Source organism: Dromaius novaehollandiae, chromosome 7, assembly GCF_036370855.1.
Source record: "Dromaius novaehollandiae isolate bDroNov1 chromosome 7, bDroNov1.hap1, whole genome shotgun sequence".
In the NCBI taxonomy this organism is placed as follows: Eukaryota; Metazoa; Chordata; class Aves; order Casuariiformes; family Dromaiidae; genus Dromaius; species Dromaius novaehollandiae.
Genome location: NC_088104.1, coordinates 32,606,099 through 32,628,745, shown reverse-complemented (window position 1 = coordinate 32,628,745; position 22,647 = coordinate 32,606,099). Strand labels below are relative to the sequence as shown.

Here is a 22,647-nt window from a genome sequence, read left to right as displayed (position 1 = left end):
CAATAAAAAAGTCGGTCTTTTTTGCCTGACAACTTTCAGCAAGCCTCTTCCCAGCATCTGGTTTTAGTGATACTATCTAACAGCGACAGCTCAGGGCTACCCCAGGCAGCGATGCCTAGCATCTCCGTCTCTAGTTTCACTAGATAATCGTGATCATCCACTTGATTACCCTTTTGTAGCTTAAAATGGCGGTAATCCATTTGATTACCCAGCTGTAGAGTTTTCTTCTTTGTAAGAACTTGACATAAAAAATGTAATACCACAATGAGAGATTGCATTCTTGCTCATTGCTTACAGCAATCTCGGCTAGGCTGGGATCGAAATTTGGTTCTTGTTTTAAGGTACTACCATATCATTAGAATTTCTTTTTTATGTTTTTAAAACTATTTAAATACCATTGTACCAAATAAAGTGAGAACAAATTCATGTCTTTTTACTGCATTTAACTCATCAAAAGTAGATCAAAATCTGAGTTTGTAATAGCGAAAATCTTATTCAGTGTAACAAAAGAAAAAGGATGAAATGTCAAAACTTAGAGAGTCAGGAAAAAACCCTCAATGAAATATGTTTCTCTCTTAGGCTATGTACAGTTTTTTTCATAGCCAGAAATATCTATCGCACTCATGACTGTTTCCTCTCTGTTTTCATTGCCTTCAAATCAATACATTGGCTATCAAAACACTTCACTGTAATTCACAGTCGTGTGTCTGACAGGATAGGTACCGGTGTACATGGAAGCTGAGTCACGTACTGACTCTTTGGGTACCATATTTAAAGCAAATTGAATTTGTGTTTCAGTTTTTCATGTAGAAGTCTTGCAGGCTTTGAAGCATCTTATTGATGAACCTACGGCAAATCACCATCATATAAACTATGCAGAGACATCTCAAAATTAATACATGATCTAAGCATGAGGGTGAAACTGTTAAGTTTTCAAAAGATACAGGACTGAACTCTGCAGCTGGGGAAATGCAAGGTCATCCCCAAAGATGGAGATTTTATACTGATACAACAGGTCAAATTGACTTTTTTATGGTTTCTCATGGTAAATCTGCCTTTTTTCTTAGGCTAAGGGCTAGTATTAGCTAAGTTTATAAAATAACAGACATTTACCCAACAAAGGGCAAATAAAGTGCTTACACCTTAGCGCTTACACCTAAATGATAGTACTTTTTCACTCAAAATCTGCTCTTAAAACTTCTCCAGTGCATTGTCCTGAAGGTACTGTTTCCCTTCTTTATACCCATGTACCATAAACTCTATATACCGTAAACTCTTAGAACCTTTATTTCTGTTGTAGGATTTTTTTTTCCTATTTTTAAAAATTAGTTCTGGCCAGCTAGGTATATTACTTTGCATTAAGACTATTTACACTGCTATAAAGCATCCCGTGGTGAACTCTGCCTGAAGATTTTTGACCCCGACCCCTCCGAGCACTAGCACAGCCACACAAGGCCCCTCTGTTGTTCTCATTGTCTTTCCTCTGCCCACATATACATAGTATGGATGGGTGGGAGTTGTGAAGGAGCGAATACTCCATTTGCATTGTTACTCTTGAGGTTGCTGTTCTCAGTTTGACGAATCAATGCCACAAATCAGCAGTTGCCCAATCCTAAAACCACTCCTCAGGCAAAACTGCCGCTGATTTTACAAAAGTAATGTCACCTGAGGAAAAATACCTGTTGCATGCGGAAATGGACAGTGCCTGCCTCTGGAGCTTCTCTACAGAACAGAGGCATGGGCAGACAAGCTTTTCCTTGAAATTGAAATGACTGTAGCAGTGTCTTTTACCTTGGGGTGTGATCCAGCATGCCAGTGGAGTAGACAGAGGGGTGCAGGCAGCTTTTCTTCCTGGCACACTGTGGTTCCCATGAGAAAACTCAGTTGTGCATTGCCCAGCAAAACCACAAAAATGTTCACAGTGCTGCCTTCTCTCCTCCCACTCAAAATGTTTTTGCAAACACCCTTAGGCGCTACAATCATGGTAATTAAAGCTGTAAAATATTATTAGTATCACACTTCTATAGATTTTTCATCCAAAATGCTTTATATACCATGCACACAGTGCAAGAGAAATGCAGACACTTCTGTGGAGAAAAGGGGCAGCGACAGTGCATATCAAGATGGGGAGTAAAATTTTCACCAAGGACATTTGATGCAAATCCCTTCTCCTGCAAGAAGTTCCCAGGAGCCCTCTGAAGTCCACTCAGCGCAATCCTGTACAGGGACTCGGGCAGAGAGCTTGCACACGGGAAGTCACCTGGAACGCAGCGTGCCTATCTTAGAGAAAGAGCGGCTAAAATCATTTCTTTGAGAGCATTCAAATTGTCTAGCACAGATGCTTAGAAGACCTAGCTGTGCTTGTGACAGCTGCCCAAGAATGATGTGTAAATCCGTCTTGCCCTGGACCACTTAATATATTGGGGCAGATTTATGAGCAGACTAAGCAGGCTGTAACCCCCTGTAACCGCCCGCTGTGGTGTGTGCTTGGAACAGAAATGGTTGCATATCTACGCAAATCGCACATCTTGCGCCTGCAAAGAGGAATAGGACAAACTCGCTCTGCTGTCTTCCTTCGCGAGTAGATTTCAGAACACCGGGCAAAAAGCCAGAGGCAGCTGATGAGACAAATGGAGACTTCCCCAGTGAAAAGCAGGGAATTGTTTTTACGGTGTTTTTTAGCACTGTCCTATCATTACAATTCAAATACTTTTCTGCCCAGGTACTGCTTCCACCCACTTACGTCCCAAGCAGTCCCACAGAGGACAAACCATTGCAGAGTCTGATCCTTTCCCCAGATGTCCTGACACCTGAAGCTAAAAGTCTCCTTTTGAGCATGTCTGCCCTGCGCGAATGGGAAGAGATGGAAAGAGTTCTCATAATTTTATGGTTGTTTTTGTACTTTTGTATTATGGTTTCAAAATGGTTATACTATACTGAGTAGATAGGTTAAACCAAGATGTTGTAACCCTCAGAATATAAATAAATCGTCAGGATCCAATGACTGAGGTAGCAGAACTTCAGTGCACAAGAGAACCTCTATTTCAGATCTCCTTTCTTTCTTAAAATGCGTTCAGGCTATGGAGTAAATGTCAGAAATTTTAAGTCCCTTACCTAGCCTGAAGATTATCTAGTCCTATCTTCTCTGTGACACAAGCCATACATTTAGAGTGCTCAAAAGTTTGTGATGAAAATACAGAAGTAATACATAAACAGCATACACCCACTTGCACTCAAACTCACCTGACCTACATATACCTTTCCTACCAGAGTGGTAAGGTACCTGGGTGGATATAACTTACACACAGAAGAGAGAAGGAAGGCTCTGCTTAAAATCCTTGCTAATTCCATGAAGTGCTTTGGCTCCTCATGACCTTCCAAGAATGAGAAATGGACTCACCGCCGAAATGCACAGATCTCCAGGCAGACATACTCTGCCACTCCTGAAGGGCTCACTCATTGCTGTTTATTCCTGCCACAGAGAGCTCTGCAAGAAAGAGGATATGGTCTGCCATATAAAATCTGCAAGACTGTGGAAAGTGTGTGTGCACACGTGCATGTGTGTGTGTGTGTATAGGGGGAGGTAAAGCACAGGGTTAGACAGGGGACAACAACAGACTTGCTGTCACCTCTATCTCATGAAGCGCCTAGGGAGCTGCAGGCAGTGAGTATCTCTGCAGAAACTCATCCTTCCTTCCCAGCTGAGTGCGCAGACCTCACCAGTACAGTGTGACTCTTTGATGTTCTTTCCCATTAAACGAAAAAATATTAAAATCACACATGGCATAGGGACACTTTCATAATATACAGAAGAAATATGCAGATGATCAATCCTTTATTTCTTCAGACTCCCCAGATTGTGAGATTGACAAGGAGCCTGAGCAGGATAGCAGTGCCACAGAATCAAAGAAAAAATCCACAGCAAGCAATTATATTCAAGGAGGCAAGCCGGCAAGGCAGACCCAGAGGCAACTCCAAGGCTGCCAACACAGCAGTTGGTATAGCTCCCCGAGGAGCCGCGCGCAGAATGTCTCCACGGTTGGTCCCAACGTCTCCGACTGCCACCAGAAGAGATGAGGGGAGGAGGAGGAGGAAGTGCTGAATGCAAGGGAGTATGTGCCACCTCTCCCCCTCACTGCAGTCTGCTTCCTTCTGACAGGTCACAACTGTTAGCTAGGTCATAACACACACAGAAGTATTACTGAAAATGCATGTTGAAACATATTTCTCAAGGATGCTATTAATGCGTGTGAAGAAAACACTCAAAATGTTTGATGTTAATGAAGAAGACAAAAAATGCATTGCATAAGCACTTATTTTATTAGCTTGTTCTATTATCTTCTATTATCCTTGAGGAGGCAGGAGGGTCTAGCAGCTGGAATGTATAACTGGGGCCAGACATGGCTGCACTCTCCTCCTAGCTCTCCTCCACCCTGGGGTGACTTCAGACAACTTATTTTACCTTCCAGTACCTCTGTTTCTCTGTCTGGAAATTGGGGTAATGATTTGACTTCCTTAGTGAAGCAATTTTAGATCTACTGATGAAGAGTTCTAGGTAAGAGGTGAGGATTATTATTTAGCATCATGCATATTCATCACATTGTGCAATGCGCAGGATTTGCTGAGCGGATGACAGCAGTTGTTAAAGACCATGCCCCAGAAAGTTGCAGTCTCCAAAACATACATACATATAAACTCATGCAACACAATGAAGAACAAATAAGGAGCAGGATGTGTTTTTGGCAGCTGTAACACCTCATTGAACACATGGCTAGCAAAAAGAGTTTTGAAAGAGAACTGACATGCCCAGTGCATGGAAATCAGAAGGTGGCTTCAAATTGAAAGGACAGTACAACCCCCCGCCACCACACACACATGCAGATGAGACAGTAGGCAACAGAGGTAAAAAAGACAGTCAAGAAGAAAGCTTGAGTGAAGACTAGGAAATGGTGTGTAGACTTCAATGATGGCAGAGAGCTAGGCAGGATGGAGTAGAGCAAAACTTGAAGAAAAAAAAAAGTTAAACTTCACAGGAGAGTGGAAACCAGGAAAACAGGGTCAGGCTGACTAGAAGAGGAAATTATCAACACTGCAAATAATATCTTTCTATTGATTTTCAAATTAATAGATACTATGGTCAGAAGCAACTGTTTAAAATCATCATAGTCTGACCTCCTGTACCTTGAAGATCAAAGAATTTCATCTAGTCATTTGAATTAGATTAATCCTAGGTAAATAAAATAGCGCACTAATTATAATTAGTCGAAGGGTACAGATTCATCACAAAGACCTGTGTAAGCATATGGCACATAAAACAAGACCTTGCTAACAATGCTTATTTAGTCTTCATCAGAAGAGGCACAAATGTGGAAATGATTCCAGATTAGAGCTGTATCTCTGCAGTACTTAGCCATGCTGGTAACAGTCAATAGGAGCTGCTCAACTAAAACTGCGTATCCCTTGGGAAATGCAGATCTTGCTGCTGTCCTCCCCTGAGGCACAGACAAAGGCAAAGCAATTTGAGCTTCCCCAGGTGAAGGTGCGGAAGGACTGCACAAAGGTCCCTGCACCACGAAGCTGCTGGCAAGATGCTCTATCCAAAGCACACGCTACCCTGCTGACACTATGCAGAGGGGCCTGCCTGGCACAGGGAGGAAGGGGAATGCAACCAGTTTTCAAGAACTGTATGTGCATGTATTTATATATAGTCAAATAGTTGCATTTCTTTGTACAGTCCCTGTACCTTGGCACGGAAAGAGGAACTAGCTGACTGCCCCACATCAGTAGTTCCAGTCCTATTTTCAAAGCTCAGCATCTAAATTTTCATGAATTCCAGCAACAGCACTGAAAAGCTTCCCTTGGAGCTGTCCCTGCCAGGATAGCTCCAAGGATCTGATCAACTCGGCACATCTACCACGCTGAGACCATTGGCAGCGGATCAAAGCAGCCCATCATACTAGAAGCAGCGCAGGAATCTAAAGACGGGTACGAGTCACCTGAACAGGTCTTGATCTGCAAGGTTTCCACTGTCGTCAGCTGTGAAACCAAGCTATGAATTGTACATCTGACCATCACATGCCCCACACACATCATTTCCTGCTACAGTGGTCATTTGTCTCTGGTGCCACTTATGTATCTCCCCTGGGAATAGTCCCAGGGCAAGAGCGGGACAAAATGTTTCTGATAACTAGGAAATTTGATTAAATATAAGATCTTAGAGAGACTGAACATCTTCACAAAATGAGCCTGCATTTGACAAATAGCTTCATCTGGAAAAACACAGGGAGGAGAAAGAACTTTTGAGATGTCAAAATATACTGTTTCAACATTTTCAAATGACACAGCTCAACTTTTTCTTTGAAACAACCTGTTTCTGATAGAAAGTGCCCTAAAACGTAAAGAAAAAAAATTAGAAAAAGTACTTTTGAGAGTGCAGTACTCTGAGTATTAAATGATTAATCATCATTTTGTGTTAAATTAACTGCTTTGGTCAACTAAAAAATATCTCTGTTTCATTTTGTATCACATATACGCACATAGGTGCAGCAATATGACTTGTGTTTTGGAAGGCCCAGAACTCAGTTTTACTTCTGTATCTTTCAGCCATAAAACCAAAAGGCCACCCAGGCTTCACCTACTGAAGATACGGGGAAAACATGAGGAAATACATTAACAAATGGCAGAAAGGAATATAAAGCTGTGAGCATATTTAATGGCAAGTTTCACAGAGTGAGGCTTGTATGACACCTCTCTGGAGGAAGGAGCAAGCACTGAAGAACTTGCAGACTTCCCCATGTAGTTACCACAATTCACACCAGGGCAAATTTCCATCCCTCCTACTCCTGTGCTGGGCCTCTCCTGAACTGAAATGATCCAGAGGTTGTGGTATGGGCAAATCGGGCACACAATAAAGCTGCCAGATAGTTCTTCAAACTCCAAAAATTTAGGAGTGCATAAAACTAGCTACATGATCACCTCGGTATTTCTGAGGTGTTGCTCAGAAGGGCAGAAGTAGCTTATTATTTAATTTTTGGTCTGTAAAAATAGCGAAGCTAGTGGCGGGAGGGGATGGCAGAGGAAAGGGAGAAAATCTGGTTTGAGTGACAGCAAGTGTGGCGCTGCACCTCAGGAGTGGGAGTTTGGCTTAGCATCCAGTCACTTAGATCTCATCAGTAGCCTGAGGTAGTTTTTAGTTTGTAACTTTAATCTTTTAATCTTTCTCTCTCCTCGAGTGTGTGGGTGAGCAGCACACGTTGGTGGGTTAATTCTATAACTTCTCTCACTCACTCACTGCTCTCTGTGTGTATGTACAGCGGACCCAAATTTAGGACAGCATGGATTTAAAAAAAAAAAAAAAAAAAGACAGTGAGCTGGCAATGGGTAGAGTGATCATTCCCAGCAATAGCTTTCAGCCTGAGGTAAATGGGAAGGCACTACACCCCAAATTTCCCAAAGACAAGGCAAGTCAAGGCCAGCAGAATAGGCCTTCATTACGTAAAGGTGATTATATAGGGAAATGAGCACCAGACAATAATTTAGAAAATTCTAACCTGATAATAAAAAGGCGTAACTGCAAATCGCTGTGTGTACTTGCACTGAGACAAGGCCTGTTCCTGCCCATGCAAGGATTTACACAGAAACTCTCTGGTGTCCTCTAAAAACCATTCCCAAGAACAAGAGGCCAACCTCCTTGCCAATGACCCAAGGTCAGTATTTACTCTGCAGCTTTGGACAAGTCTCCCACCACAAACATTTAAAGCCAGGGGGCAAAATCTTGACCTCACAGAGGCCAAGTTGTTATTTGCTTGAAGGGGTTAATATTTTGCCACAGTTAAGTAGCCATCTCAATCTACATCAAGGTCCTTTAAAAAAAAGTAAGCTGCTTTTCTAATGCACTGCACACTTTCATCTCCTGAGCTCCCAGTGCCTTTATATGCCTAAATTTTAGGCATATGAACTTAAACTACTTTGGTGCTCAAGTTACCCATCTGCCAAATATGGCTGAGAAGCATCTATGCCACAGCATTTTGGGAAGCCGCATGCTTATAAGGAGCTCTGCATGCTACAGGTGAAAAACCTACAGAACAGGAGAGTTAAGATCACGCTCCAGGCTTCTTTTCCAAGCAAGGAGAAGGCTTCGACACTTTCCAGCTTCTCTCTTGGCAGTGATTTACGTGTAGGCAGTGGTCATAATCAGGAAGTGCCTCCTCCAATTTACAGCTGGTGATACCACCTGTGCCTCTCTAATTCCAGCCAAAACAACCACCTCCTCAAACCCACTTGTAAGGAAGGGCAGAGGATCCAGCAATGACAACGCCAAGAGAATAGCAAGGCTCTGGTTTAAGCACTGACATTTTCTCTAGCTGATATTCCTGTTTATCAGTAAAATATTTTCTTTCTTGTTAAAGTTACAATTGTGCTGTCTCCACAGAGAAGCTGACTCTGCCATACTCACCTGGTGGTGAGTAACTGGTAAGTGATAAGTGAAGGTCAGACATGGGCCAGTAATAAAAAGCTAAAAATTCAAATTTGCTGGGCAGCTGTAGGACCAATGTATGTATCCATGTGGCAGCAGGAATGAAAAAAATTAGAGTCATTACTCATCACTTAAATTCTGTCAAGGATTTTCTTTCTGGAAAGAAAACAGCAAGTTAGTAACTGATGGTGAGGCAGAGAGTCATTTAATGTACAACTGAGATGTAACTGCATGTATATGGGTGTACGTACAGATGGATATCTTTATTGGTTTTTGCATTATCCTTTGTCCCCTGGCCTAGCTGTCCATCTTCTGAGAACAAGAAGTCTTTCATCCAAGTAACATGTCCAATTTCTTTGACAATATCTAGGACCCTTTTGGTGTTACATAATTGCAAACAGTTCTCTCTAGACAGGAAAATCTAGCAAACGGGGAGGGTAAAGTAGTGGAAATAAGTGGCATAGACTTTATCATACGTTTCCAGTCAGCATATAAACTTTACAAGGACCATGGGGAACAGTCTGGTTTTCTACATATGGCAGCCTGTATCGCTGCCTTTTTACTGATGCTTTCACTTTTACCCAGATGAGCTGGAATAAGGTAGATTTTTGTAGATTTTTAGAGTATAGCATACCCTATACCCATATAGCTGTTATTATGGTCTTGATTACCGATTACCACACCAACTTTCACAAAGGATAGGCCTCACTGTCTTGCACATTACCAACTGAGATAATGGTTTTCTGCCTACCTTACATCCCCAGGAATATTATTGGATATAAAAGTGTTTTGATCCTTCCTATTACGTAGGTTCACTGAGTGTCATTAAGTGACTCTTACAGTCCTCCGTAGACTTTTACCTTGCAGCAGTTGAAGGAATCTATTTGTAGAGTGTCTCAAGAACCCGTGCCAGATTAGTATTTACTATTTTAATCTACTTCAGACTATGAATGGAGCTCTTTTACTTTGGGAACTGGAAACTTGAGCTGATTTTAAATTACATAAATTTATACAAATTATATCTGTGGTCAGCTGAAACTAATATCAGAAAGGGTAGTCTTGCCCTTCCCATCCATGTAGCCAACAACAGAGCTTTCCTGATATCCCAAGTGAGCCAGTTTGGACAAAAAAGAAGAGAGGCCACCATTTTATGAGCTGGCATTCATTCTGGATGGCTTATTTTTTCAGATATATGTCCCTTCTGGGGCACATAGTGTGGTCCTGTTCTGATCCTACCAACAAAACTTCCGTTGACTTTTCTGGAGCAAGCAAGGCCTAGAGGCTCTGATTTTCAGATTTACTACATGCTTGCATTTCTGGTTAATCTGGAGCTGTGGGTGCCAAAACCTCAAGAGAGTCATTTACCCTCACTGCAAGTATCATTTCAGTCTTTCTAATGCCACTGGAAGAATAATAACTTTTGAGAAACCTGAAGTGCACTCTAAAGGCTATATGCAGAAATAAGAACCACAGATCAGAAAGAAAACCAACAGTTTCTGGTATCAGATAAAACACTTGCTTTCATCAGCTTTTTCCCCTTCTCTCTGCATTTTATTTCATTTCACCCACTTTCCATAGCCTCACAAAGTTATTTTTGAATGACCTGTTTCCCATCAATTTCCTGAATAGTCCCAAGCATTTACTCATCTTTGAGAAAGTACACTCTTGTTGCCTGATCCTGTATTTGTGTATGAATTTAGAGTGGGCAGGTTCTCATCTTCCATTTAGTTTTTTAACAGATAATAAAAGAAGAAACAATTCAGCCTTACAATTCTGTAAAATTTGATCTTTAGCTCTCTCAGTCCAGTGCTGTAGTGACAAAAAAGCATATGAACAATCTACTGCACAACAATCAAGAAACACACACATTTTACGTTGCAGAGAGAATGCTCTTTATACAGCAAAAAAATCTGTCAGAAGTTACAGAGCTCTCATCTTACTGTCTTTTAAGGCACTTTTGCCATGATGCCTACAAGTCACTCTCCTTCGCAGAGTTGGATTTTATCCTTTTTTTTCTGCTAAACTCTGTAAATGTATCTGTTCTTCAAACTACTTCCCACCTTCTTTGTCTGCTATATCCACATAGCATATTCTTATCTCCTAAAACAGGGGTTGTCTTGTCAAATGACTGTACAGCATTGAGCCCAATGGGGTTCTGATCTTTGACTGGGATTTCCTGGTGCTACTGTGACACAAATAAACAGTCACTTTTCTTCCTCTAATCCACAAAGACTGCCACATTTTCCTGCCACCTCATGCACTTGTGTCAAAGTGAAACCCTCTGAGACAACTGGAAGTATACACCACAACGTCAACAGCTCTAACAGCTTTGACCAGTCTCATGGTTACTTCTTCCTTCATTTATGAGCTCTATTACTTCATTTTTCTAACTGTTTTCTTGAGTTAGGACAGCAAAATTTGTCTTCTCCTGCTTTACAACCCAGGTGGTGAGGCCTCATAGAAAATGAGTGACAGGTAAATGAGCTAGAATAAAGAATAGCCTTGTGATCGCTGCATAACTGTCAGAAAGGAACTGGTGGGTGACACAGACACGTGAGATATGGGGTTTAGCAACCAACCAACAAAAGCAAAGACTGCAGCTTGCCTTCCTCTGTTTAACATCAGTGTGAGAGGTCACAAACAGGTATGGAACATAAATAAAGCACATGCTTAACCTTTTCAAAGGTTGAGGTTCTTTTTGCTAAGAAATAGAGCAGAAAACACATGGTCACAACTGAGTAATATCCAGATAGCTGCAAGGTTCACTTCATTACTAGCTGTACAGGCCTTTTTGTTTTCAAAATTATCTGCTAGCTTTTCAAAGAGAGAAAAATATATGATCTTCTTAAAGTACTGATCCATCTTAAGGTGGTGATTACTAGTAGAGCTGAGAGCTTCATCTGTTACCTAACATATCCTGATGAGATTCTGTTTTGAGGTGCTTTGATCTTGCTAAACTTTAATAATTTGGATTAAAATTTTCCAGGCCAGGTATTTACCTCAAGTTGAGTTTTTAAATCAATACATCTTTGTACCTGTTGTCAGAAGTATGAAATTAGCATCATCACTACACAAGACATTCCAATCCCTCACTAGACTCCCTATATGCAGGAGCTGGCTAAGTACGTCTGGTTCTATTTCACAAGAAATAGAGAGCTAGAGAAATGTTACATGATCAGTGTTCTTGACAACAGATGATATTTTTGCAGCTGGATTTGCTCACTCCATAAGCCTTTTTTATATTCAGATTTATTTTTAGCATTGGCAAGACCTGGCTCATTAAGTTTGATGAAAGATATTTTACAATAAATTAGTATCTCAGTTCATTACAACAGAAGCTTAATGCATGGAATTTTGCAACTATCTGAAAGCAGGACACATTTAATTTTAAATGGAACGACGTTGTCAAAGGGTGCCATTGACATTTCAAATGTGCTACTAAAGTGAAGATCAGATAGCAGATCCTACGCAGTGGTGGGGAATAAGGAAGAAGTTCTACGCCCAAAGGTTGCTGCTAACCTGGTCCTCTTATTTGGCAAAGAGAAGTGGATTAGGCTATAGATCAACCGCTACTAAATGTTAGAATAGGAACTTGTCAGCCTTGTTTGGTGAGCATTGCTTTCTCCCCACAGTATAACTGAGGAACAGAGTGTTTTGGGTTCCCTGCTGGCCTTCCTATGGTTGCTGGCAATGATCGAGTTCTGAGGGATGTCACTAAAAATACTGTGTGCAATTCCTCACCCTAATTTCATGACTTCCTTACTGTGATTTTGGTTTCTTTTCTTTTTTCCATTTTTTTTTCTCCAGAAGAAATTGGTTAGAGAGAGGATAGAGTGACTATGGGAAGGAAAAAATGTGTGAAAATGGGAACTTGAAAAAAGTAGCAATAAGAAATAATTAGAATTCTATTTAATAGTGAGAATATTTCAGATTTGTTGAAAACCATAACTACTTCTCTCTATGCAACATACAAAGTTACTAAACTATGCTGCTTTCCCTCAGCTAAAAAAAAGTCTTGTAATGCCTAATCATATAGAATTGAACCATGCAAGCAATGAAAAATAATTGTTTCCCTCCCTCTTTTCACAGAATCCTGGCTCAAATGGCACATATTTTTCCTATTATTTGAATTTACTTTGTTTCTGCCAAAGGTAAGTTCTGAGCTCCAATATGTGGTCCAAAAATGGTGAGGGGGGACAGCTGAGACAGAGTGGGACTTTCTCTCTGATTAAGTGCTATGACAGTTTATGCTCACCTGAGAGCCCCCGAGCCTAGTGTTTTCTATGGAGTTTTTCTTGGCCTTTATCAATTCCTAGCCAACAAGGAATGCAAAGTTTGGGGAATCTGAGCACAGCGTTTCAGGGAGAAGAAAATAAAAGGGTAAGGATTTCATCAATCACAGTGGAATAAGAAATAAATATGAAAAAAAAGGTTGAAGTCTGGCCGTGAAAGGGCAGTCCAGCATGGACCTATACAACCAAGCAGCACTCCCTGCCAGGCCTTATTCTAGTAACAAAACTATCTAGGGAATATTGGTATTCTACCAATTTGCAATTGCTAAATTCAGAAACTGTTGCAAAGAGTTAGACTGGATAATCTAATCTCTGTTATCACTCATATCTGATCTAGATCAATTTTAGATTCGCTGCCTCCTTGTACATACCTGACGAGCAAGACTCTCTCTTTAATGCTCCTTTGCTTTAGCTAACATCCTACCAGATGATTTCACTTAACATCATATTCTGCTCACTGCTGGAGCAAAGGTGAAAGTTCAGCACCAAGAAATCTAATATCCTTATTTACCTGAACCTAATACTTACTCTTCCCAAAAAAACCAACTCCTCCCCAAGCACATATAAAGCTCACTGTCACCTAGAAACGCTCAGAGATTGCATTAAAAACACAAAATGCTATAACCTCCTTTTGATTCAAAGAACCTATAAATCAGCTTTCAAAGCTGGCCTCTCATTTTCTTGCACAAGTTTTGTACAATCACTATTTAACTGTGCAAGTCAGATAGCTGACCATCTCTTTTTGATCTGTGGCACAGGACAGGACCATGATTTGCCCCAGTGTAGATCTAAAGGCAATGAAGCTGTCCTAAATTGGCTGCTCCTATTATGACTACACAAGTGCAGAACCTGGTGTTTCCCAAATCCATCGCACGATCCACTAGCGCATGCTCTGGAGTTGTCCTTTAGGACAACCACCGCTGTAAGCTGTGTACATAGAGAATTGCTAGATCCCCACCCAAAGCAGTAGCACTTGTAGGTCTAAATCTATGGATCCAGTGTCACCTCTTACTTGTCTACCTGATTGCTAGTCTGTGGCTGGGCACAGAACAGGCTGTGGGATCACAAATGTGCAATTTTTTAGGGGAAGACTTGGGAGTAGATGAAAGCTTGGGTCTGCCATCCCCCAACACACCTGCCAGAGAAGCTGAGCTGGTATAGGGTGGGGAAATTAACTGTGCTAGATAAAGGAGTAGTACTAAAATCTCCTTCTGCCTGGAGCAGTAGAGAAATCAAGAAAAGGAATAGCGACTCTCTGAGGGATACAGCTGCATGCCACTCCTTTTTGAGGGTAAGCCATGATATGTCAATCTTACCTGTTGGATTCATGCCCAGGGAATTACAGGCTAGATGAAAACTGGATTTTTTTTGTATTTTACCAACCCATCATGCAACATTCTTTATCTATGGTTTAACAGGTCTTTTACCATTCGTAACTTCTGTGATTTCAACCAGAGGGAAAAATGTGATAGCATTTTGCATGACTCATGGGTCTTGTGAAATATTTTAAAATGGCTCATCCTACAGGTTTTTAACTGGATTGAAGCATAGTAAAAACTTGAATTCTGTAAAATGGCCTGGACACTGAGCTTCTATGAAGTATATTTTGTGCTTTTAAAATGTGATTTTGTTCTGAACATACATCAAACTGTTCTGTAAAACTTAGTAAATATGTAACTGATTAGGCACATAGAGGTTTCTACATTCTTTGGTACTTTCTTATATACTTGCACGAAACTTCAGGCAAATTTTTTTCATCGAGGCCAAATTTTCAATTAGCAAAGTACATCTGTAGATCTGGATTTACTAAACCAATGAAAAATATTACCTGATGCTTGCATACATGGTTACTCTGCTTGCGCTGTACTGCCAGCTCTCAGTTTCTGGGGCCAGATTCTCAGCTGGCACGAATCAGCATAGAGCCGCCAGAAGTTTGATTGCCAGAGATCTTCTCCTATATTTATTTTTAGTGAACATATGGATTTTCCCTTTCCTTTTTTTCCTCTGATTTGCTTGTGTCCTTTTTCCTGCTCCTGCATAGCATTAGCACTTAGAGCAAAAGGGCATGTAACTGCAGTGACTTCCAGAGGGAGAGACAGGCTAAGCACAGCTGCAAGTTCCTTGTGTCTGTCAATACACTTTTTTGTACCACAGATATTCTAGCTCCTGTAACACTGACACTGTACCTATCGAAGCCACCTATCCTGTCTTCTGTTCACTTCCAATGATGACAAAACCAGCTACACCCCTACGCCCTAGTCTCTGAAGTTCTCTGTGTCCTCTTTGATCTTTCCACCCATCTCTCTCTGGTCATAGGAACATGAATTTAGAGCTCTGTAGTTTTCAAAGGTCTGTACTGTTAACTGTTTTGCCAACTTCAGCCAAAGACTCAGCAGCTTGCTCTTGGATACAGAGGCATTGTAAGGAGCTGATAGGCTTGGACGAAGGAGACAGCAAGAGAGAAGAGAGGAACATCTCTGGAAAATGTTCATAAGTATAACTCTGAAAAAGAACACCTGTTTTCAAAACACAGGCTAATAGGTTACAGACTCCAGATAATGGCATCTGAAAATCTTGACCTTTCCCATGTTTGGGAGAACTGGTATACTGCTACTCTGAGTAATCCCTGTACAAGACTTAGTAATAACAACAATTAGTAATAATAATAATAAAGGGTTACAGAACAAATTTTGGTTTCTGAATATCATTCAGCAGGAAAATAGATCTCAACTGTCTGTTTTAGAAGCGCTGGGAAAACTTGTCATAGTTAAGAATGAAAGTATTAGGCAGATGTGACATTTAATATCTGAACTGTCATCAGACAGGAAATTACATTGTTACCTAAAAAAAAAAGTTTGACGATATGCATTATAGACCAACTTCATCCCTAGTGTAATGCTGTTCGTCTGTGCCATCGACACCTAACTGTGGTTCCAGCACAAAAAGTCCCTTCCATGTCAGTTGAACAGCTCCATGCTTTCTTATTCAGCCTTCTCTGCTTCCTTGAGAAGTTAAAATAAGATTTTACTACTTCTTGCTCTTTGTGGTACTACCTGGGCCCTTCTCTGGGCTCAGAGAATGTGAGCAGGATTCACTTGTGGTTCATGTATAGTCAGCATCATTCGTTCACTTTGATAACAGAAATGCTGTTGTTGGTGCTGATCTCAGAAGTCAGAATGTTTTTTTCAGGGGTTTTCTCTATCTCAGAGAGAACTGGCAGGGCTGGCAGCTACTGCTTAATGGGAAAGAGCTGACCTGGGAATCCCTGAGAAATGTAAACATAAACACAGAATCCAGTATTTCCCTGAAGCTCATGACACATACTTTCGACGTCAGCTTAGGGATTTTTTTTGCCTTGGAATTTCATTTAACATAATTGCGTTGTGTTCATAAGTCGCATATTAACGCCTGCACTGGGCTGTGCGAAGCTAATGGACACCACCTCATCAAGGCCACACTTGCTCCTAAACTCAGACAAAAAGCACACTATGGTCAGGGCATTGCTGTGTTACCCCAGGAGAAGCCCTGGGAGGCAGCAGTGCTTTCCAGACATCCCTGGGGGTCCTGGTTCCTCCACCTGCCTGCTTTTTCTTGCCAAGATGCTCCAGCTGCCTTGTAACAAGTTTGAGCGCACTCCTAGCTTGCCTCCAGTGAGCTCCAGTGGCTTGCACACAGGGCAGAGCCGGAGCTTCACGCCCTCACGCTGAGCCCTGCTCTCCCTCCTCACCCCACGTCACAGCCCAGAGACCACCTGCAGGGCCACACAGTTATCCCTCACAGCCTAGAGCAACCGCACCAGCCCAGGGCCAGATTCAGCCATGTATTAATGTCACTTTGGTTGACCTCAGCAGTTAGACAAAATTTAAGGTGGCTTCTTTTGGGAAGCAATCGCCAGGTGTTTCACAGAGGCAGTCCTGCCCATGTACTACACTGGATGCAGGAATAGAACAGCAACTGAAGTTTCTTTTTTTTTTTTATTCCCATCTGTTTCCTATAAAACTCCCTTGCCTCTTTCTCAGGGTTATGCCAGGAAGCCTTCCCAAACTAGCCTGTTTTTTCTGCTGCCCTCCCTCTCAGAGTCTGCACTCACCTTTCCACACAGCTGCAACTCAAATCATTCCTCTGCCCTGGAGCTTGTTCCTGGGGCCCAGGGAAAGCCCCAGGGTCACATTGCCCAAGTCTCCCTCCAGCCTTGTGGTGGCCTCTGCTGCAGCAGCAGCCCCCATCGTTTCAATGATCAGTTCCATCAAAGAGCTCAGTTGCTTTCTGCATTTAGAGAGCACAAAAAAACTGTTGTTACACCCACACACTCTACTCACTCTCCAGCATAATATTATTAAGGAACCACACTCTTCTGAAGAGGTCAAAGGCACTTGTCCATCCTGAGTATAGCTGCATCAAACATGGGGGAAGTTTCCAAACCAAATTATATGGTATGACAAACCAAATGAAAACTAAGAAACTTTCCAAACCAAATGAAAGTTATTTAATTTTTCAAACTCTTATCTCTGAAATGTCTCACTGCTTTTGCTTCAAACTTTCAACAATGAAAAAGCTGCAGATGGCTGTAGAACAAGTGCAGAAAACTGCAGATAGACAGACTTAGTTCTGGCAAAGTTAGATGGAGCCGGAAAGAGAGGTTACTGGGGTAAAAAGCCTCACATTTCACTAAACAGTGCCAAACACTACTCCATAATAAGACAACAGGATTCAACAGGATTTCTTGTGTTTTAAGCTTAGCATGCCTTTCTGGATAGAAAGTAAGATCCCTTTCTCCTTCTGACATGGTATATCACGCCTTTGATAAAATCCTTTTGAAGATCAACATGCACACACAATATAATCTGAAGTTATTCCAGTGCTACAGGGAACATCTTGAACATAATTGCACCACATGGAAGTTGACTTGCTATGAGAAAAACACACAAAAAAGCTTTCACAACAAATCTGTAAACACATTTATGCTCCCAATAGCCATGATAAATCCAATTAAACAGCCAGGATTTGTGCTACAAACTGTCACTAAAGGAGTTAATACAGTTTCTGTCATATGGAATACACTAGCTTAAATAAAGAAATCACATTTCCTACTAGTCAGAGGTTCCTAATCATTCTGTAGTCAAGCCTCGTTTGAGAGAGCTGACAGCTGAACCAAGTCTTATGGGTCTTATTAGACACAGCTTGCTCATCTACCATCCATGGCGGCACTCCGTTGCCTCATCCTCACTCTCCCTGGACTTGACATTGCCACCACTCCCCTTCTGGCTTTCCTCTGCCCCCAAGAGGGCTGCGGAGCTGCAGGTGCTGCCACCACTGCTGGCTCTGATGCCTCTTCCAGCAGTGCTGATGACAGCAGCCAGCACTCAGGTGATTCTGGACCCTACTCCCCGGTATGGCCAGTCCCAGGAGATTCCTGAACCCACTCAGATTCAGCAGAGTTTATTTTCTTCAGATCCCCTCCACCGTATGCAAGGCTCATGTCCCACCAGCTGGACCAGCCTCACTCGTTGGGAACCACTACTATAAAAAAACATCTGCAACACACACAATATATTGAAGTGGCTGAAAATTAAATTCATAGTTATTCTTACTTTGGACAAGAACATAAAGAAGCCCAGCAAGACCAGAATGTTTCCTAACACAAACTCTGATCTTAGTCTAATTTTGAAGGACATGCAGAATGAGGTTTGTTTTGCTTTGTTATGAGCATCACTATTTCAGGTATGAGGCTGACACTGCAACAGTAACAAACAGTACCAAAAGTCAAATAGAGTCCTGTAGATGCACATGCCATGCCACACACAACACCAGTAAGTTAATTTTCAGGATATGATACTACAGAGAAACAGTTGTGAAAGCATAAGTCTTAAATGTGAAATTACTTATTTCCCAAGGTGCTCAACTTCCCTGCAGTTTACAGGGTGTTAAAAATTGTGATTAGCAATAATAACCACATTCATAAAGCCAATGTAAGCAGAAGGCCTGGTTCTAGTCTGATGTTCTGCTACTAATACACTGAAAATACAGAGCTCCCATAGTAAAGATATTACTTCAGCCTAGAACTGAAAATTTCTTTTTTCTGCAAAAGACATGCACAGAACAAGCAAGGAATGCTGTCTTTGTCCTGAAAGAGTACACTGTATTGCAGCTTCAGAGAAGCAAGATGCTCAGTCCAGAGAACATCCACTCTTGAGGAGCATTAAGCATTGCACAGTAAGCTTTGCATCTGGCTAGCTCTTACTGATTTTGAAAATGAAGGCTACTAAGAACAACAACAGCACAATATCTATACCCCTGCTCTGCATCTGGGTTTTTGAATAGGCTCTGCATAAAAATCAAAATCACCAAAACAATTAAAATCATCAGTATTTCTCATGAGAGAGAAGAAATTCTATTTATGAGTGCTCAAAACAGATCAAAAAAAAGGAGCAGTGGCTGGTGTAGCTACCCACTGAAAAGAAGTCCTTTGGATCAGTCAGCAAACTGCCAGTGGACAGTAGCACAACAGTGGAAACCCTCAACAGTGGGTGGTGTCCTGGCACTCAGTTCCACTCCTGAGCATCCTTATTGCATGTTAGCCATTTAGGTAAGACTTTGAAGCTTAATGGTTAATTATCCTCCAAACAGTAATCACACACTGAGTGCAATGAGCCCAGGTGTGCTGCATCCTTCTGCTCAAAGAGGCAGAGGAACACTCTAGACATTACTCCTGTTCAGTCTCCCAGTTGCTATTTTTCCCGGACTGCAGAAACTCTGGAACACTGTATCCTAAACAAATATAATAGCTATCGTCTTTCTCCCAAGGATAGCAGGTAACAAAAGATATCTATAGGAAACACCTGAGAACTGAGTATGATAGTATCAACATCCCTTACCTTGCTTTCTCACTGCAGAAGAGAGCCAGCCACTGTGTACCACAACAGATTCTAGCATTTTTTGATTCAATTTGCTTCCTTCTTTTCCCTCTAAATGAAGCACCTGAGGCATGTAGTTTCCTGTAGACGGAGTCCCCACAAGAGCACTGGCCTATATTATCTCTCCACCTAGAACCCCACCACCACCACCTCTGTTTATGCTTCTGTAGCTAGTTTCTGCGCATACGATTGTGAACCTCTTCTCAATATTTTGATTTCCGCTATTCTTCTTTATTTATTTCATGCCTCCATTTTCTGTAGACATAGGAAATGTCTCTGGCAAGGCTGGGATGTTATGACCAATAGTGAAGGAAACTAATGTAACACCCTGCTTCAGTGCACAGCCAGTGAGCAACACTAAGAATGGGAAACGCTTAAAGGGAAATATATGCCTACGTAACATACACGCCTACGTAACAATAGCTAATGATTTTGAGTGTTTCAAGTTTTGGTCACCTAAAGATTCTTTAAAAGAGTCTAATTTTCAAAAAGAGCTGTAAGTGCCTTTCTCCAGAGCTAATATTCTTCCGAAGGTGTCCCACAGCCATGCAAGATCACTGACCAGTTTAGAAAACACAGGCATTTGGGACTGGAAGATGCTGCTCCTGACTGACAGCAGGTGCACAGAAAGAGCGGAAGCGGAGGTCATGCCACAGGCAGCAGCTCACCTGCTTAGAAGCGCTGTCCTGTGCACTGGGACTGTTTCTGAGCCCATCCTGACCTCATGCCAGATGACATTTTTTTCCCCTGTGAGAACAGCCACAGATGCTTTTATTCCTGTCCTTTCCGTGTCCATATACTGGAAAAGCTGGCATCTTCTCTCCCTACAGAAGGGGTATAAAGACATATAGGAACAAAATTAAAAAAAAAAAAAAAAGAGAGAGAGAGGAAAAAAAAGACAAGCCTTAGTTCAATGATTCTAGCCTGCTGAGTTTCTTTGGGCATCTAAGCTGCTTAAGCCACACCTGTCTGGCTCACACATTGTTCAAATGTCTGCAGAGCTTCTGGACACCTTGAGCAACAGCGATTAGGCTCAAATACTTTATGAGTTTTTCCAGGTGTGTCTAAGTCATTTCTGACCTCCTTAAACTGGAGTTTGTTTGGCTCACAGAGCTGGCAAGATCCTCTGGTGTTTGGCACTTCTAACTTCTTTTGAAGTAGGAATGGTATTTGCGAGCTTACCGGTTCTGCGGTGTCTTTCCACACTGAAGAAGCTTGCTCAGAGCTAATAACTGCCGAAGGCCCAAATCAGCTGACAAATAGCACCTGCCTAGGGCAACTTTCCTTCGGAAAAACAGTTCTGGGCATTCAAACCTAAGGGTTAAAGAAATGGAACAAAAGCTGATGTTTCTAGACCATGTTGCTTTTAACATTAAAAGCTTAAAACATTTTTTTCAAGAGCAAAGCCACTGTCCATGCCAGAAGCTCGTCCTGTTAATAATGAAACCTTTGATGGCAAAATGGACACACAGACACATAAAGTCTCTCTTCACTTTAATACCAATATGATACAAATGAAAAGGCTAGAAGAGGTGCACACTGCAGTTAAAAAAAAACCAGGCTTTTCATGAAAACAGAACTGCAGCCTTCAATCTGGAGTCACTCTTGTGCCTCTAATTTTTTATGCATTTTGTACACTAAACTCGTACACAGTTTAGCAGGCCTAATCCTGAGGTGGAACTGCCCAGGAGTCAGTGCCTCAAATAAGGGTGGCTCCTGGTACTGATGCCATTGCCTTGAGTAGATTTATAACCAGGCTGAACTTGGCTCCACATGTCAAGGGAACAGGAGTATGATAAAAGGCTGGTCATAAGTAAATGGTAAGGATTACAGGGACCAACCCAACTTCTACCCTGACTTTCAGAACATGGTCTCTATCCATGGACCACTGTGATAAAGGATGCAGTACCATAAAATGGGATGTTTCCACGTGCAGCATACCCTTTTCCAGTCTCAACTAGACAAGAAGAAATTAAATCTCTTACTAACCACTTGTCTTACTAACTGCATGGACAGGGCTCTCCTGTTCTTTTACGCACCAGAAATGTATGCTACTGTCAGAACAAGCAGGATTTTCACAAGGGCTTGGCAATAGTTTCAGCTTCAGAGGAATCCCACTGACATCAGCAGAAACAGAATAGCACAGTACAGAGAGCAAGGTGTAATATTTTAAAGACCTAGGACAAGTATCATTGCAAGGGCATTTGGCAAGTACCATTGTTGCATTTGGCACTGGATCAAAAAACTAAAACCTGCGAGTGCTTTGAAGAGAATGCCACTCTCCTCTCCTTGCCAACGGATTTTCTAAATTATTCTCTCTAACCTTGTCAGGATAGATGCCAGATTGAAAAGACCCACTTTGCTAGGAGGACAGAATGGGGAAATTGTTACTTAATGCTTGTTCTGTTCTTCTAACTCTTTCTTTAAGCTTCTGTGGCCACTGCCAGAGAGAGAAGCTCAGGCTTGTTCAGCCTTTGATCTGACTCAGTACCACAAGTCTTATGTTCACTTTTTGCCTGGCATGAAACAACCACTTGTACTCTGCTGCACTCACTGCCACTAAAATCCTCAGTTGTCAATGAGACCTAATATTAATACTGGGAAAGGTTGAAATGACTGCAGCAAAGAATGATTTGTAAAGATCTATTTGAGGCACATCCTGCATTCCACAAGCGCCTGCAAGAATGGCCGTGATTAGTAGGGACAAAATGACTGTACATCCTGACTCTCCCTACATAGATATTTAGATATGTATTATGATTTGCTTATCAGTATTTTACAAAGGCAGCCCCTTAAGCAAATTGCCTTATTTTAGGGAAAGGCACTAGAAAGCTGCCTACTTATTGTGTAAATCCATCAATCAAGCATCAAAGCCATTCACATATCTCTAATTCATTCAATATCATTTATTTCTCAATCTCTCCCATGTGTACATTTAGATGTGGAAAAAGAGAGTAGCCAAATC

At 41.6% G+C, this 22,647-nt stretch overlaps 1 protein-coding gene and 1 long non-coding RNA gene across 6 annotated transcripts in view; both read right to left on the bottom strand.

The window, feature by feature from the left end:
• Nucleotides 1–22,647, bottom strand: part of NAB1 (NGFI-A binding protein 1) — a 59,341-nt gene that overhangs the window by 27,144 nt on the left and 9,550 nt on the right. For all 5 annotated transcript variants that reach the window (XM_064515094.1, XM_064515096.1, XM_064515093.1 and 2 more), the window contains 3 exons: nt 20,865–20,996; nt 20,351–20,506; nt 3,401–3,487 (listed from right to left, as the gene is read on the bottom strand). In XM_064515094.1, coding sequence (XP_064371164.1) covers nt 3,401–3,460 — 60 coding nt within the window. In that variant the 5' untranslated portion in view covers nt 3,461–3,487; nt 20,351–20,506; nt 20,865–20,996. The remainder of the gene's footprint in view (nt 1–3,400; nt 3,488–20,350; nt 20,507–20,864; nt 20,997–22,647) is intronic.
• On the bottom strand, nt 429–3,394 carry LOC135328872 (uncharacterized). The gene is made up of 2 exons (XR_010390023.1): nt 3,303–3,394; nt 429–2,260 (listed from the first exon to the last, which is right to left on the bottom strand). It is a non-coding gene; the product is annotated as an uncharacterized LOC135328872 (long non-coding RNA).